The sequence below is a fragment of the Symphodus melops genome (genome assembly GCF_947650265.1).
Source record: "Symphodus melops genome assembly, chromosome: 3".
Classification (NCBI taxonomy): domain Eukaryota; kingdom Metazoa; phylum Chordata; class Actinopteri; order Labriformes; family Labridae; genus Symphodus; species Symphodus melops.
Genome location: NC_136693.1, coordinates 14,234,482 through 14,252,771, shown reverse-complemented (window position 1 = coordinate 14,252,771; position 18,290 = coordinate 14,234,482). Strand labels below are relative to the sequence as shown.

General features: G+C 39.8%; 1 protein-coding gene across 1 annotated transcript; it reads left to right on the top strand.

The window, feature by feature from the left end:
- Nucleotides 1-205: 205 nt before the first annotated feature.
- LOC306821815 (polycystin-1-like protein 2) lies at nt 206-17,366 on the top strand. Its single transcript, XM_079340392.1, has 41 exons — nt 206-307; nt 927-1,085; nt 1,179-1,367; nt 1,937-2,047; nt 2,474-2,621; nt 2,847-3,076; nt 3,164-3,574; nt 3,662-3,789; nt 3,907-4,048; nt 4,562-4,760; nt 4,858-4,969; nt 5,049-5,190; nt 5,347-5,559; nt 5,639-5,781; nt 5,901-6,080; nt 6,207-6,344; nt 6,556-6,714; nt 6,789-6,913; nt 6,997-7,117; nt 7,607-7,735; nt 7,825-8,050; nt 8,962-9,152; nt 9,243-9,473; nt 9,715-9,816; nt 9,911-10,089; nt 10,177-10,323; nt 10,436-10,635; nt 10,941-11,170; nt 11,267-11,483; nt 12,042-12,514; nt 13,036-13,132; nt 13,230-13,370; nt 13,447-13,632; nt 13,880-14,210; nt 14,804-14,937; nt 15,012-15,139; nt 15,229-15,389; nt 16,192-16,402; nt 16,505-16,606; nt 16,691-16,822; nt 16,920-17,366. The coding sequence occupies exons 2-41, from the start codon at nt 980-982 to the stop codon at nt 17,079-17,081; spliced, it is 7,107 nt and encodes a 2,368-aa protein (XP_079196518.1). The 5' UTR covers nt 206-307; nt 927-979; the 3' UTR covers nt 17,082-17,366.
- The last annotated feature ends 924 nt before the right edge of the window (nt 17,367-18,290 follow it).

The window sequence follows — 18,290 nt, the reverse complement described above, 5'->3', positions numbered from 1 at the left end:
TACCCGACACTGACTCTGATGGTCCTCTTCCTCAGCTCGACCTGTTATGCTGAAGAGGATGCAAAGGGGCTCTCCTGCCCAGAAAACCAGGAAGGTTTTGACGGCTCTTGCTACGAGTTTGTGGGTCTGCAGCGATCCTTCCTCAGTGCTCAGGGATGGTGTGAGCGAGGCGGAGGACACCTAGCCTTTATTCTGAATGATGAAATCCAGCAGTTCCTTCAGAAGCACCTGGAGCAGGAGAAGGACTGGTGGCTCGGGCTGGCACCTGCAGCTCCAAACCTCACACTCGACACTGCTGCCACTGAGGGTGAGAGGCACAGGGACAGGGGAACCAGATAGCACATTGCTTTATATCATTTTTAAAAGAGTTTAAATGTATTACCTGCTAAGCTCCAGATGTAATAAAAGTGTGCCAAAAGTAATTGAGAATAGACTGTTAATGTCACTTAAACCTTTTTATATTATCAACTGACTTTGATCTATCTGTAAAACTATATACCTAAATGAATATTAGAGTAAAATAGGTCAGAAGTAAAGATAATCCCCTCAGCTGTTATCTTGGCAAGCAGCTTGGATGTCCATTGTATAGATGTGCACAATGTTTGTTTTCTAACGACAGGGACAACTGGATATCTCCCTCTCGCAGCAGGTGCTGGGGAGATATCTGTCATTCACTGAACTTTTCAATAGCCCTGCTGATTTACAAATGTGTGTTTTTTCTCTTGATACGGAATGTGTTTTTATTGTTCTTTTATCTTTTTCACCAGCTTAATCTATTGTTTTGTTGTTTATGATGTTTGAATATCATTCTCAAAGAGAATGACATTGTTTTATGTAACAGTTGTTGTTCTCATATCTTTGCTTTTATAAAACGATCCAGGCCATAATGTCTAATTGAATTGTGTATTACTACTGCTCTCTCACAGGTTCCCTTGCTTGGCTTGATGGCTCAGATGTCAGCTACAGTAACTGGGTGAACATGCCAGATGCAGGGGCAGTCTGCGGACACGTCCTGAAACACTCAAACTTCCAATGGGAAGCAGCAGGGAACTGTAGTCAGGAACTTAACTTCATTTGCCAGTTTGGTATGAACTCTGTGCACTCAGTAAATAAAATAATTACAATGAACCTATGTGGTGCTTGATGCCCTTCTATGATTGTTTTTTTTTCTTCCCCAGAATCTGGGAAATCAATTGTGTGTGATGGCCAAAATGCAACACTGCAGTGTGGTTCTGGTCAGGTTATAGAGATAGTTGACAGCTTCTACGGCCGAAAAACCATCCATTACTGTCGTTCTAAACTCACTGGCACACCAACATCATCCCAAGAGGAGTGCAGCTGGATCGATGTGACAGATTCTGTTTCAGGTATCAACTAGCTGTTCCACAACAAGCTGGTTGTATGTTTAAACAAAAACGACGTTTAACAGGTCTGTTTAGTCTGTATTTACTCAACCTGCCACCTGGTTCTCTGGTAAGAATGATGGACATTTTGTTTTAACAAGTGGCTTTGTTTGAGCTGCTTTCATGGCCAGAAAAAAAAAAAAACACCACAAATATTGTTTTTGTTAAATACATCTTTGGAATTAAGGAAAAAAAATATTTAAAGACTTTGGAAATTCCCTGCTAGGGTCTGTATACTGTAGATGGGCTGTGGTTTAAATCTACATTTACATTCATGACATCTTGAATTATGCTGGACTGTGACATAACTAAGGAAATGTTTTTCTTCATAGTTACTTATAATGAGTCAAATAGCTTCAAGATAAATCCTCATTAGAGATACTGAACCATCCTTACAAATAATCAAAATCAATGGATTGATAGCTTAACAGTGCCATCCATTTTAAACCTATACTTTAACAATATTTTCTCCGCCTCCTAATTTACCCATATCATCTGCAATTTGTGTTCTATTTTTTTGTCTTTAAATCCAGCTCATTGCCATGGACTGCAGGCGTGCCAGACTCCAGTTGATCTGAGCGCTTATGGGGAACCATGTCCGATGCTGAAGAATTACATGTCTGTGGAGTACCACTGCAAAGATGGTCAGATACACATTTTGTCCTTTACTTCTATTATTAATATTTTCTCTCTGAAATCGGACTATATATCATTATTATGGAAATGTACAAATCAGTGTAACTTTAGCCGTACATCCATGTACTGTTGTATTGCCTTGCAGAGTTCATCTGTACAGTATGGGCAGGTCTCAAAAGTGGTGGCTGATGTCCTCTCCATGGACATTGTACTCTATGGCTTGTGTTGCTGTTCCAGTGACTCAATTCCATTTGTTGCTGTTCAGCTTTCATCCGCTTTTCCAAAACAGCTTCGTCAGTCAAATGTTTGCCTCACTACTGTACTGTACTGAGTGACATGATAGCAACTTCATAGAGAAGGAAGCGTTATTCAAGTTTTTAACTATACTGAAGCAAAGTTTCCACGTGTCAAACTAATGATCATTTCCCTCTCAGGAATCCACCTGTTGATGAGACAGCTGGCAGCTGTCTTTGATGATGTCAACTTCACTGTGAAGTGGCTTCTTCAACCTTTTCAGGGAAACCTCACATGCACAGTGAACGCTGGAGACGGCCATATAGTCGATCCATACAGCCCAGAGCAGTGAGAATGATGACCTTGCATTCTATAAGACAGACAGACAGACAGACAGACAGACAGACAGACAGACAGACAGACAGACAGACAGACAGGCAGACAGACAGGCAGACAGACAGACAGACAGACAGACAGACAGACAGACAGACAGACAGACAGACAGACAGATTGATTAATTGATTATTAATGATTTTTTAAGCCTCATAAACCTTTAAATTCAATGTCTCACAGGATGGAGAGTACTGTGATGCACAAATACAATCGGCCTGGTGTTTTCATGGTCAGTGTGGAGTGCAACACCAGTGACTGGCACGTTACAGCTCAGAAATCCATCACCATTCAGGAGCCCATTGGAGAATTTGGTGTCATAAAGTGCAATAGCAGGAATATGGCAACAGATGGCTCTAAATGCAACGTGCTGCATGGTCGGACTGTTCAGATCCAGGTTGTTGTAGAGGCTGGTGAGTGAGTTTTCACACTGCAGGGGATAAACGCTTCAGAGCACTAGTCAAAAAAATAACTATAACTTTCATTTTTTGTGTAAATAGGTACTAATGTTTCATACAAAATTCAACATAAAGACCATGTGGTTGCAAGCTTATCTGTGGACAGAGGGATTATACCACAGAACATTACTCTGAGCCAAAATGTGGTTACGAGGCTTGGACATGGCTGCCACAACCTGACTCTGACTGCCTCTAACAAGGTCACATCCCACACAGTGTCCTCCCATGTGGAGCTGTGTCTGCTGGAGCCTGTTGAAGGCCTGAAGGCCTCGGTGATATCCGAGGAAGACAAGTGTCCTGACTCTACTGATCTCATTATTGGTGTTTCATTGGAGCGAGGAGCTCCTGCAGAACTGCTCTTTACTCTGACTGGAGCTAAGAACAACATCTCTGAGACCAGGGCCATGCCGAATGCTAGCTTACAATCTTTCACATTCTCCAGCACGCTTGAAGGTACTTGAAGTTAAAGCTGCACTGTATACAATAAAGAGTGTAATATATGTGCTTTATACTCCTAAACACAAACTGTTTTTTTTCAAGGCTTGTTGAAGGTAAATGTAAAAGCTGTGAATGCTCTTTCCACCTTGGATGTGGACGTGGACTTGGAGAGTATACTTCAGGCTTGCCAGAATTGGTCTGATGTTTCATCAGATGAGCATGGAGACAGAGTATGTTCCAGATTAGCCTTAAACACCTGTGAATAGTCATTTCACTAACCTATGAAATACAAACATATGTATGCTTTTGTGTATTTTTCTGCACAATGACTATGTTTTCACCTACAGAATAAAAGTGTTGAGGAATCTAATGAATTGAAAGTTATGCAGACTCCAGACTCTCTGGTTGACTACGCTCAGAGTGTCACACTGAGCGTAACTGGAACTGAATCATTACCCAGCAAAGGACTTGCATTTGAATGGAAATGCAGTAAGTACAGCAATTAATGGATAGCTCAGAGTTGAAACAAGTTAGTTTTGAATATAACTCAGGCTGTATGGATGCTGTTACATTTTTCACCCAACTGATTTCCTCATCTGATCACAGTTTATCAAAAATTAGCATGTCAATTTATCCTTAGCAATGTCCAATTTTGACCCTCAATTCAGCAGAACTGGTGTAATTTTTTTACTTATCTTGGCATGATCAGTTTTTTTCACGCCTAAAGGATTACTGCTTTTCTAGATTTGTTGAAGCTGGATTTCATGTTTATGGGTTAAAACAACTTGAACTGAACTTACAGTGTCAAACAGATGTCAATTCAATTTGTGTCTAATTTTGGAACCGAAATGTGTTTCTGGCTGCTTTGTTTTCTCACTATTCTTTCCATGCCTTGCATATATACAAACCACATGTGTGTCATGATATCTATCTATGTGTAAAGTCTGTGAGTAATTGTTTCAGTGCTATTTCCAAGATGTGTCTGTGCTTCTTTTTGTGCAGAAGGGAATTGCAAATGCAGAAACAAAACTACAGAAGAAACTCACGTCATCCAAAAAGATTGCCTTCCAGATCCCTTTGATGTTTTTAAATATGTGTTAACTGTGAAGAGACCAGCCTGGTTCAGGGAGTGGGTTGACCTTGCTTCAGCTTCAGCTTGTGTAACAGTTGCTCCAAAGAAATTCACAGATGTAACGATCAGGTAAAAGGGATGGAAAGGGGGGTGGGGTTCTTTAAAGCTTCACATGCTACTTTAAAGAAGCAGGTAACCTTGATAACTCTAAATGTTTTTCTTGCAGTTGTGATAGTTGTGCTTCAATAAACACAAAGGACCCCATAGAGCTTAGACTGAGCTGCACAGAAACTTGCCCAGATGTAGTTTGGTATATTGAGGATCCCGAACCTTTGAGCGTAAGTCTGGAATAGCACTTTCACTCTTGCATAACAGTCAATTTATGAAAGACTTATTAACTTATGACTTTTATCCAAGGGTGCCCTCAAAAAATGCTACTCCAAAGCAGGAACAAAGCCTCCCATGGAGAGGCAGAATGGCAATACTGAATATGTTGTGCACAGTAAATATCTGAAGATTTCCAGGGACGCTGGGCAGAACGTCAGTGTGATTGCTTATGGTGGGTCTTCATCACAAAGTCTTCATGTTGTTTCAAAAGATTTTAAACAGTGCTCTCCTCAAAATTGCCTTTTTCTTTCTCAGATGAATACAGTTTTACCTCTGACTGTTTAAGAAGAAGAGTTATGAATCATAAAACCTTTTATTTGTTTTACAGGCACGAAGGAACCAGGTTTTGTCAAGTTCACTCTACCAATTCCAGGTCCTGATCCAACTAAACCAGCAACTACTGATGCACCTGCAGACCCCACCTCCCTCTCGTGTAGCATCTCTCCACCTTCAGGAACAGTTCTGGATGCTTTTGACATAAGCTGTCAAACAAACACTTCCTGCTCTAAGGGGTGTTCCTATTGCTTCAAAACAGACACAGGTGAGTCTTTAACAATACTTTTTAGAAACTCAAACAATGATTTACACAGCTTTACGCAATTGTCTCTTCTGTCTCAAAGGCAAACATCTGCGCTGCAGTAATACAAACGAGGTGAAATCTGTTTTCCTGCCTCTCGGTGATGAAAACAACAATTACAGTTTGTCCATTGTTGTGACCATGCAAAATGAAAACGAGAAAGCCACAACAAGCATCTCGACTCAGGTTTGTCATCTTCCTGGATTTAGAAACATAGGAGGAATAAAGAGGTCGAGATAAATTAAGAACCTGTCAAAGACAAGGAAATTGTGTGATTCAGATTGATTGTTATTTATCCTACATAGGTATTGACAAGCAGATCCAGCTCTTCCGTGGAGGCTCTCACATCTGCGGTGGAGGACTCTGTGAGTCAGTTGGAGCAGCAGGGTCTGCTCTCTGGTGAATCACTGGGACAAATGTTTACTTCAGTTTCTGACATGCTGAATACAGAGCCCATCCAAGAGCAGAAGGATGCCAGGAGGAAGGTAATAGTGTGACATGTTGAGACACACAAATACTGTACTTTCTAACATGTGAGCAATTTGTTACAACTTGTGTCGTGGAAGATTGGAGAGAAATTTGTTGTTAATCGACGCTTCCTTCTTTTTCAGCTCAGGGAGCAAATGTTGACCAAAATGACGACAGTCCTGCTCGACTCACCAAGCAACACGACTCAGGGCGTGCAAGTGACGGCCAGAGCCGTGGCTGGACTCACCCATCGCCCAGACGAGCTCAGTCTTAATGCTCAAGTACAGTAGAGAATATCAGTACAGCAATATGAATATATCAAAGAGTTACATTGAAAAGAAAATATAGAAATGAACCTTTATGGAATAATGCATGAAAATGTAGTGCAGAGAGTTTGTAAACAGACAGGAGCAATACTTACAAATTGTATCATCAGCTCTTTTTCAAAGTTGTTCAAAGACCAGTTTTTTTGATTTCTTTCCCCGTATTTAGGAAGAAGCAGGGTCATTGCTGGTTGACCTCAGCTCCTCCCTCAACATTATCAGTGTTAATCAGGACATCAGTGATGATCATGATTATGATGGAGAAGTTATGCAAGCAGCTACACCCATAGTTGAAGCAGCCAGTAATATTTTGAATGTTTCATCAAATGTAAGTACAAAGCCGTCACTAATGTTTATAAATGTGTTTTCCCTTAGTTCACTGTTGTCTTTACCCAACCCCAGAAAAAAGTCTCAGATTTTCTTCTTACTGGGATAAACAACGTTCAGAGTGCTTTGCTGAATAATAGGAAGCTGAATGGAGAACCTGCCATCATTGATTCTGGACACATCAGTGTGTATGTCAACAGGTAAGACATGTCTGATGTCAGAGACTTTACACAGGAACAATCGGGGTTTACTGTTAAGATCATTCTTATTCTGCTTCCTGTAGAGTGTCTCCAGGAACGATGCAAATGCAGGATATTAATGTCCAGAAAAACAGCTCCTCCAGATTTTCCTTCCCAACGCTGCCTGCTCATATTGTCTCTCCAGAGGAGCCAGTGGATGTCAGAGTAAGGGTTTATGGCAATGGAGAAACTAAATGCTTTGCAGGCTGATGCTTGGACCTATTCAAGAGTGTTCTACTTTAAAAACTCAGATTTGACAAGCATTAAGTACAATGTTACTCGTAAATAAAATGTTAAAAGTAAATAAAAACAATAGAAAACTATTTGATGCCTCAAAATGCTCACTAATCAGACTGCACTACCTCTAGTCAATAAATGATTCTACTGTATATAGCAAAGTTTTAGGAACAGGAGCAATTCAACCCTAACCCTCCTATCCATTCTTGCATTATGTTTGACAAAACAAAACATCACCTGATTCATACTCTCCATTCCAATATAATTAAGGAATTATTGTCAATTTGCACCCTGCATGATGGTGTGGTCCTACGTAAAATGCTATTTTTAGAATCTTCCATAGACTATAGAGGACAGATTGATTGAATAAGAAACGTTGGCATAATATGTACAGTTATGAAATGTACTTCTGCCTAGATGATGAGTTTCGAGAATAATCCATATTCCTGGAAGGAGGAAAACATCACAGGGACTGTAGGATCGGTCTCACTGACCAGACTGAACGGCTCTGTCATTCCTGTAGAGAACTTACCTGAAGAGATTGAGGTAATGTTTGATTCATAAAACCTTCAAGTCACTTTATTTTTGAAGAAGATTTCAAGCTGTTCCAAGCAACATCTGCTCTGCCATGTCAGATTCTCTTGCCGAGGCTCGACGTCGGGCAGGAGAACAGCACAGTCCTAGACCTTGCCAATTTCAGCACATTAATAATTGACGTCCCGTCGCCGGATGTAACACTGGTGATGAAAATGGAGCCGTCTGAAGACATTTCCTTCATGCTATTCCTGGGGTACAAAGATTATCCAAATGAGGAGAATTATGTTGCCAAGACTCGTATCCCTCTTGAGAATTCCAAAGAAGGTAATCTTCAATCAATTGGTCTTTACTTGTATGACACCAATTCATAACATATGTTTCTCTTCAGAAACTTTACAAAAAAACAAGCCTTGTTATATTAATCATAGAGACCGAACATAAGTCCACCATGATGAGCTAAGTGAGACTGATATTAATAGTTGCAGTTTGAGACAAATTCTGATTCTGGAAGCAGCAAGCTGTCCACAACAACCATCCAACATAACCATACGAGATAAGAGAGCTCAGGAGCTCAGGAAGATATAAGGCTCGTAATTCCAATGATACATGAGGACTTCAAGTTAAAGACATGCAGTAATATAATATAAATGTATACAGATAGAGTGAAAAGGATTGACAGGAAGAGATAGGAGTTCAGTGTGCCGGGTCTCATTATAGTCTAAGCCTATCACAGTATAACTACCAGATTAACCGGAATTTGCATTTATATTATTACTCAAAGCTGAATACAAACTACACTAAGTACAGGGGAAAGAGTGTAAGCCTGTTTTCCACTAATTCTCAAAGATTGATAAACATGCATCAATTCAAGTATAGATCTTTTTCATTTCCCTTAGGATGGGAGAAATTGCATGATGACCACATGAAGAAATCTATGATGCATACATATTCATTGTTGGTGTAGTTACCTTTTAAATGTCAACTTTTTTTGGAGGTTAAATATTTTTGGATAGTCTGTGTTACAGTCTGTGTGTTTGTCATGAATAAGGAAAAAATGTCCCAAAGAAACAATTGGCAAACAATGTTTTGGGGATCCCATACCTGTGACAGGTGTCTGGTTATAAAATGCTATGTGAAAGTGAGACAGTGTCAAGACCATTTTCATCATAATGAGAAGGTTGGCTCGTTATACACATGTCAGCCTGCGTATGAATGTTTGTCTGATTTGACCTCAGAGGAGAAATATACCTGGGTGCTGAGTCCCAAAAACAGAACAGCAGATGTTGGAGTGCACTACCTTGTCATAAAGCCCATTGTGGAGCCAGGGGTCAAATTCCTCAATGCTACAGTCAATGTGGTATCAATTGCTGCCCAGTGTAAATACTGGAATGAAACTGGGTCTACTTGGAGTGAAGATGGTTGCAGGGTAAGTTAAACAAAATCCTCCAAAGCGGTTGCATCAATACTTCTTTAAAAAAAAGTTTGACAGTCTGCTTGTCTAATCTTTTTTCTCCAGGTCGGGCCGCTCACAACGTCACTGGTGACTCAGTGCCTCTGTAACCACTTAACTTTCTTTGGCAGCTCTTTCTTTGTTATGCCCAACTTGGTGGATGTGTCACGCACTGCAGAACTTTTCGCAACATTCACTAACAATCCTGTGGTGGTTTGTTTCGTGGGCTCCATCTTTGCTGCTTATCTTCTGGTAGTTGTGTGGGCACGCAGGAAAGACATTCAAGACTCAGCCAAGGTCATTCTCAGTGAAGTATTTATTGATCAAACTATTATGGGGATTTGAAATGCTGGACCCTTTAAGAAGCAATACAATATGTAAAGAAATGGGATCAGTAATGGTCTGTAATTAAAAGCTTTTCATTGTTTCAGTTTTTAATCATAGTTGACACTTAGTTATGTAACATTAACCTTAGTCCATTTATTCAGAAGATCAAAAAAAGGAATCTTTTAAACGGTTTCTGTATTATCACTTGTAGGTGAAGATAACAGTGCTTGAAGATAATGACCCCTTGGCTGAGTATCGTTATTTGCTGAATTTAAGCACAGGGCATCGTCATAGTGCATCCACCTCCTCTCAGGTAAGCGATTCTTGTTAGAGACTCTCACAGAACCAAAAAATATTTATGGCTCCGACTCACTCTTTACATCTTGATGTACCTTTTTTTGTTTCAGGTGACGATAACTCTGCAGGGCACAGAGGGAGAGAGTGAGCCCCACCACCTGACAGACCCTGAGAAGCCTGTGTTTGAGAGGGGTGGGGTGGACATGTTTTTGATGACCACTCACTTCTCCCTCGGGGATCTGCAGAGCGTCAGAGTGTGGCATGACAACTCGGGAGCACACCCGGCGTGGTATGGGTTGAAGGTCAAGATGTGATGAAACCACCAGGTTGTTCTGATGCTTTAAGTAAAGAAGATGATTATGTCATTTATGTGCAGGTATGTCAACAAAGTAATGGTGCAGGATCTGGAGACTGGTCAAAAATGGCACTTCCTCTGTAATTCCTGGCTAGCTATAGACGTGGGGGAGTGTACTCTTGACAAAGTCTTCCCAGTAGCAACAGAGATGGATTTGAAGAGGTTTAGGTAAGAGCATCCATTAAACAGGTTAGGGATTTGACATAATTACTTATTATGTTGATTTAATGTTTATTGTTCTTGAATCCTGGTTTCGTTTTTTTTTTCTCAATAATTCTAGTAACCTGTTCTTTATGAAGACAGCAAAGGATTTCCGTGACGGCCACATTTGGTTCTCTGTGATCAGTCGGCCCCCCTGCAGCACTTTCACTCGTGTGCAGCGAGTGTCTTGCTGCTTTTCACTGCTGCTGTGCACAATGCTGACCAGCATCATGTTTTGGGGTATCCCCACTGACCCCTCTGAGCAGACAATGGACCTTGGTAGGAAATAAAAACATTTTCAAATGTCTTTAGAGTCAACGTCATTAAAATGTCAAACTTTGCAGTGGAACACTTGTTTAAAACCTTACAAGAGCTATGAAAGAAAATATTATATGTTCAATGTTTCCAGCACCAGCCTGCTTTTTGAAACCTCAACCGTTAACTCAAATTTTAAATGGATTTGTAATAATGTCATGGCGGTGACCTCAGGCAGAAAATACTGAAGTACTGAGGCTTTTATGGCCGGATGTTTATAGTTTGATTGCATATTCTTGTATTTGAATTACTTCCAATTTATTTTGCAGGTCATATCGAGTTCACCTGGCAACAAGTTATGATTGGAATTCAAAGTTCGATCATTATGTTTCCCATCAATCTTCTTATTGTGAGCATCTTCAGAAACACTCGTCCCAGAGAAAAGGCAACCGCCAAAACAGACGTATCCAAACAGGCAAAGACTGGTCGTGTCTCTCCGTCACAGACTTCTTCTCCTCAGAAAGAGCTGAAGGACATCACACCGGACACTGTCATTAAGGTGAGGAAACAGATGTCCCGATCAATGATGTGGAAATGATGATTACTCCTCGCTTCTGTCTTCTGACTCATGTGCTTCATGTGCTGTCTTCTTTAGGACATAAAGAGGATTGCTCAGTCTCTCTCAAAGGCCATGAAGAGTCCGCTGCCTGACATGCAGCTGCGGCCCGGTCAGCAGGTTGACATCAACAGTCTGCTGTCTCTGGTGGAGAACATTATCAGACAGCAGAACCGGGCGACTGGAGACTTTTACACTGATGCCTCCAAAAGCGATCGCTCGATGATCCTCAGTTTACGTGCTGTTAATCTGCAAGGTAAAAAAAAGTAAAACTTTACAACACTCCTTATATCTTGTGATTTGGATTTTTGTTGGCCTATCCTTTTTGGAAGACGAATACAACACGTGTATCAGATATTGTTAACTCGATTTAATACAAAAATACTTTCAAGAAATGTTGGAACACCTATTAATAATTATTTTATACAATATTTATCTTTTATCTGTCTGTTCTTCTGTCAGATTTCCTTAGCAGATATGAATTTTCTTCAGCTGTAATTTTCTCACTGTCTTACTTGATTCAATTTTTCTTTGGTACAGAGATGGAACAATGATCAATGCATTTCCCTTACATCATTTGAAAAAAGATCTTGATAAAAGACAGACAGTATTTGCTGTTTCTCATACAAAGTATGAATGTTTTAATGTAGTTTCCCTGAAAATGAATAATTCTTCTATCTAAATGAATAATTCTACTTAGAGAACAGTAAATTGTTCTGTGGTCTGAATAAGGAGATTCAATTTAAGCAGGTTTTGTCGTTGTTATAATTGTGAGTTAGAAACCTACCTGAGTGATGCAGATTTTTGTGCACAGAAACCCGAGAATGCAGCAGTCCAGAGAAGACCTCCGATGAAGCTCAGAAGAAGAGCACCAACACCAGGTACCTGTACAGGCAGCTACGTCATGTTGAGAAGGAGCTGGGTTTGTTGGGACCATCTCGGTTTCCAAATCCAGACAGCTACAACCGGGCCATGCAGCAAGTCCAGGGAATGAAGGGTCTCCTGGAGTACCACCTCCCCTCCTCCAGCCTGGAAGGAGACCAGCTGGACCGCAGTCCAAGTCCAGAAGAGAGCATTGACGGAGGGTCCAGCAAGAAGTGCTGTCAGGGAGGGCTGCCATGGTGGTTTGTGTTTGTTGGCTGGACGCTTGTGATTGCAACCAGCTGTGTGTCGGGATACTTCACCATGATGTACGGGCTCACGTACGGGAAAGACCGCTCTATAAGCTGGCTAATCTCCATGCTGGTCTCCTTCTTTGAGAGCCTCTTTATCACTCAGCCATTGAAGGTGGGGGTCATGGTTAGAGTACATAGACATAACATTGGCAGCAGTACAAATGATTTTTTAACATATACCTGTTTTTTTTAGTTTAATGACTTTAACTGTATTTATGGGAACTGACAAAAAACATCTAACATACTTTAAACTGGATTGATTTATTAAGTTTATGCATACAGTCCACGAGTTAAGTGTAAAGCAATGACAAGTCATTTAAACTCTTGCAACAATAAAGCAAACGTATTCTAAAATAATAATACTTGACATGAAACAAAAATCAACCTCATTATAAGATTCATTGACTTAAACAAAAGAACAAGAAATGTATCAAATGAAAAAGTTGAGTATGATAAAGTGGCTGATAAAAGATACTTCAAGGACCAAATATATATATATATATATATGAATAATTGATCATCATTAAATTTAGTTAAACACATGTATTTTATAGCACCATAAACAGGCTTTCTTTTTCCTAAATAAACATTTAGAATTGATTTGTTTTAGTTTCTGAACATGTTCTTTCTTAGGTTCTTGGCTTTGCTGCTTTCTTCGCTCTTGTTCTGAAAAAAGTTGATCAGGAGGAGTTTGGAGAGCCTCTGATTGATGACAGTCTGAGAAACACAGGTTTTTTTGTTTTTTGTTTCCCAGTTTGAACTTTTATTGTATAGTTTTGCATCGAGGAAAAAAAAAAAAACATTTTTGTTCTGCTTGCCTTCTTCAGATGATCCAGACATGGTCCATGCAGCTAGAAGAGACAGTGCATGCAGCTTCTATCAGCCACCACCTCCCACTGACATCGAGAGGATGAGGAACAACATGATAAAAGAGCAGAGAGTCTTCGCCCTGTTCAAGGAGATTCTAAGTAGGAGAATCATAACGACACGGGATGTATTCAAACAGTTTGAGATGCTGATGTGTGATATTTGTTTGTGATGTAGCCTACATGGGATTCATGTGGATGCTTCTCTTGGTGGCATATGGTCAGAGGGATCCAAACGCCTACTTTCTGACTCAACACATTCGACAGAGCTTCAGCAAAGGCATCTCAGACAGCATGAGCATTCAGGATGTGTTCGACTGGGCAAACACAACTCTGTTGAGCAGCCTGTTTGGAGAGTACCCAGGTTGGTATGTTGTGATGTTATTAAATGTGACGCATGACTGCCTTGCATGAACGCCCTTTTAACAGGTCCAATTGTTTGTTTCCTTTTAAAAACACAGGAAATTGTGTTTTCATCACTATTATTTTAGAATCCTCAAAAACATTTGCACAGCCTACTATTTATTTGAACTGCATGGCAAGTAAAATACAAAATATTTACTTTTTTTTTTCAGTTAATCTCTGCTTTCAATATCCATGTCTTGTCCTAGGATTCATCACTGATGGAAACTCCAAGCTTGTTGGGAACGCTCGCCTTCGCCAGGTGAGGGTGCAAAAAGGCTCCTGCAATGTGCCCCTCTCTATGCAGCAGTCTGATAAGGACTGCCATTCTCCATACTCATGGGAGCTGGAGGACATGGGCTCCTACAGTCCAGGCTGGAGCAGCGCCATGCAAGATAACTCCTCTCTGAAACCTCAGAGCCCATGGATGTACCAGTCTCAGGGCAAACTGAGGGCCTTACCTCTCTGGGGCAGTGTGAGGCTCTACAGAGGAGGAGGGTTTGTCATGGATTTGGGGCCTGATTTACAAAACTCCAGCAGGTAGGACTTGTAATGTATTAAGTTACCACGAATATAAACCCAAGTTAATGATATAAAGTTAAGTAATAAGAATTATCAACAAGAATTTAGGTAATGGATTTAGGTTTTTTTATTGGACAGAAGGGACAATTCTGACAACATATTAAGTAAAACAAACACTGTTGAACCTTTTCTGACGTTTCATGTAAAAGTCAAAACAAATCTATTATTCAATGTTGAAAATACCTGTTAGTTGCAGCCTTACAAATAGATGGAAGGAAAAAGCCAAACTTAAATCCACATTGAAACACAGGTGACGGTGCAAAAAGGCTGCCGCAATGTGCCACCCTCTGTGCAGCACTCTAAGAAGAACTGCCATTCTCCATACTGATAGGAAGTGGAGGACACGAGTCGTCTTTAATGACGAGTTAAAATCCAGCAATAATTCTATGACCAACTCTCAGGTTTCAATACATTTAGCCACAAGAGTTTTCCACCAATCAGTATATTGAACATCACTGACGTCCTGTCTCTCAACACAGATGGTCTTTTGTGTTTTACGGTCAAACATTTCTTAATCATCTAATTTTTTAACCATGTTTATCTCTTTGTAGAACTCTTCAGTACCTCTATGATAACACCTGGTTTGACGTGTACACCCAAGCCATCTTTGTGGAGTTCACCGTGTACAATGCTAATGTTAACCTCTTCTGCATTGTCACCATGCTCCTGGAGACCACAGCTATAGGTACAGCCTGAAGTTCCTGTTTAGCTATTGTTTTAGAGCTGCACATTCTGTCTTTAACTTTTGGTTTCCTACAGGAGCTTTCCAGTTTCGCAGTGAGCTACAGAATGTGCGTCTTTACCAGTCGACTGGCGGCCTTCACATCTTTGTCATGGCCTCTGAAGTCATTTACTTCCTCTTTGTCATTTATTACATGTTTGTTCAGGTATGATTCAATGCTATTTTAAATGACTGGTAATAAGAGTAAAGTTGCATCCAATAACTTTGCACACAAAATCCAATTCCATCTGACAGGGAAAGCTGATGAAACAGCACAAGTGGGCTTATTTTAAGAGTAAGTGGAACCTGCTCGAGCTGGGGATCATCATTCTCAGCTGGAGCGCCATGTCTGTCTTCATCAAGAGGACTGTGCTGGGAATGAAGAACATTGAGTACTACCAGAACCACAAAGATCAGTAAGTCTTGTATGTAGTCTCAGACTCACTTGGAGGTTGTTCCAGACAAACATAAAAGCAGACTAAAACCAGCAAAAGGGAAAGTATAAAAGTGTTGTTCTCAAAGTTATTTTTGTTGTTTGTGATGGCTGATACTTGTTCAGCCAAAAAGACAAATATGTAAGCTTAGCATTATACGACAAAATGTTCTGCAAAATGATGAAACAGACTGAAATGAATGCTGATAAGACCTAGAAAAGCAAACCAGACCATGAAAGAGAAGATGTATAATTTCTTTGTAATCATTTCATATTGCCTGTTACCTCTGCCATTAGGTGGCTTTTAGACAAAAACAACCTTTATGATTGTTTCCACAACAAGGATAAATTGTGAGTTGCATCTTAAAAACTCTTAGAATGTAGGATGAGAATTATTTGAGAAAAGATAACGACAATATGTGCAGGATAAGATCAGCAAAGAGTTAAACCTCTCTGTCCACAGGGGGCACCAAATTTGGCACAACCTGAAAGTTTCTCACAGGACCTTCACTTGAGCTGTTTTCACAAGTTCACTCCTGACAATATGTAAAACATGAAATAAAATAAGCACAATATGGTACAGCCTGCCACTTAAATCTTCCAGAGTTGCTTTATTTCATGTGGACTCTTTTCCAGGGAGTTGGAAGAAAAAATTCAGGTGAAAGTGTATGTGAGTGTGTATAGGTATGTGAATGTGTAGAGGTCAACTTTAATCTTATCACTTGAATCAAAACCTCTTTCAGTGGATTAAAACAAGGCCCTGTTCTCTAATGCTCTGTCTTTAGATACGCCAGTTTCCATGAGACAGCCAAGGCTGATGCAGTGCTGGGGTATCTGATTGCCTTCTTGGTCTTGTTAGCTACAATCAAACTGTGGCACCTGCTGAGACTGAACCCGAAGCTGCACATGATCACGGCCACGCTGCAGCGAGCCTGGACTGATATTTCAGGCTTCCTGGTGGTCATGACCATTATGTTCTTAGCCTACTCCATTGCTGTGAGCAGTTTCCCACACTATACATTAACCTGATACAGTTTGTCAAATAGAACACATTCAAAAGAGTGTTATTAACACAGAGATTAACCTTATGCATTTCAGTCTAATCTAATGTATGGCTGGAAGCTATACTCCTATCGGACTCTGCTGGATGCTGGATTGACCATGGTCAGCCTGCAGCTAGGCATATTTAACTACGAAGAGGTTTGTAGTAGACTGTAATAAAACCACAGCAGAATCAAATGGCTGTTCTGTCTCACAGTGTATGACCTCCCTCTGATTCGTCAGGTTCTGAATTACAATCCAGTTCTGGGTGCCTTCCTCATCGGCTCCTGCATTGTGTTCATGACCTTTGTTGTTCTGAACCTCTTTATCTCTGTCATTCTGGTGGCATTCAGTCAAGAGCAGAAACATCACAAGGTACCTCATCCAAGTGATGTCTTAAATGTCTTATAGTTCTGCATAAGTGTGACGACTGTCACAGTAATAGCCCATTTAAATTTTGTGTTTCTTGTAGCCATCCGAGGAGGAAGAAATTGTGGACCTGATGCTGATGAAAATCTGCAGTTTGTTTGGAGTAAAAAGTAAGAAACAAGGCGACGTTGGCCAAACCGAGGGGTCAGCTGTTTCATCTGTTTCAAATAATGGACTCTCAACTATTTCTTCTGGAAGTATCTGATATATTGACGGGGTTGAAATATGCTTCCATTTATCTTCAGATCTTGCTTTTCGTAGCTTGCTTTGTTATTGCTTTACACTGAATATATTGTAAGCCCTTGCAAATCTATGAATTATTAGAATTTGTCTTTACCACGTAAGTACACAATAAAGCTATTGTAGTAAAATAAAAATACAACCAATAGAAAAGCTAGAAATTGAGGATAATCCCCATGTAAAGTTCTTATGGCTTAAGTCTTTTGGCGGCAGTTTATTTTATTTAAGAAATAAATGTGTTTATGTGACTCATTTTGCATACATTCAAGATGTTGTTTTATTTAGTTAAATAAGTATTCCATGGCAGCAGGTTGTCCAACATTCAATATGATATCACCTGTTTATAGTGATAACAAATATAAATCTGAAATTAGACCAGGAGCTCTGTGAACCATAAACATAAATACACATATAATACATATTGCCAGGTGTCCTAAAATGCTTATTTAACATTTTTCAGTGATGCAAAGTGACCAAAGCTTAAAGAAAAATACACAACTCATTGTTGATTCAGTTAAATTAAAACGATGGGAATTTAAAGTAATCTTTTTTGTTCGTTGTTACTGCCACAAAAAATGGCTCCAAGTATTTTTTTGGGATAATCCTAAAACCTGTTAGTTATTGTTACACTTGTTTGTTTGATTGTTGTTTTAACAATACTTCACTCATTTATAGGGCAAAGGTGATTTCTGTATGTTGTGGTATGGAAGTGCATGACCTGTATCAGAAAGATACATTTATAACTAAAGGTATGTAACTGTTAAGGTCAAAAGGTCAAAAGGTCAAATGATAATTGCAGGTTTTGTGACTGGGGTTGGGTGCAGTGTCATTGGCTTAAGGCCTACTGTTGATCAACAAGGTAAACCTATCAACCTATTCAAAATGACCTTTACTAATTAAGTTGTTGTTAATCTCTTTGATCAAACTGAGCTTTTTATTTTAAAAGTAGTTGCGAAAATATGTGAATATGTTATTATTTATGTTTACTGTTTAATAAATACATATAATGATGCCACTAATGAGAAGTCAGAATAATGAAACTTGGCAGGAAAAAAATCACTTTGAAATAGCCTAATATAGTCATAGATTTGATTTTCTTGCAACTAAGTATGAATAATGTGTTCATTCAGTTATTCCCTGTGTTCAGTCACCACTAGTGACTACCGGTCACCAC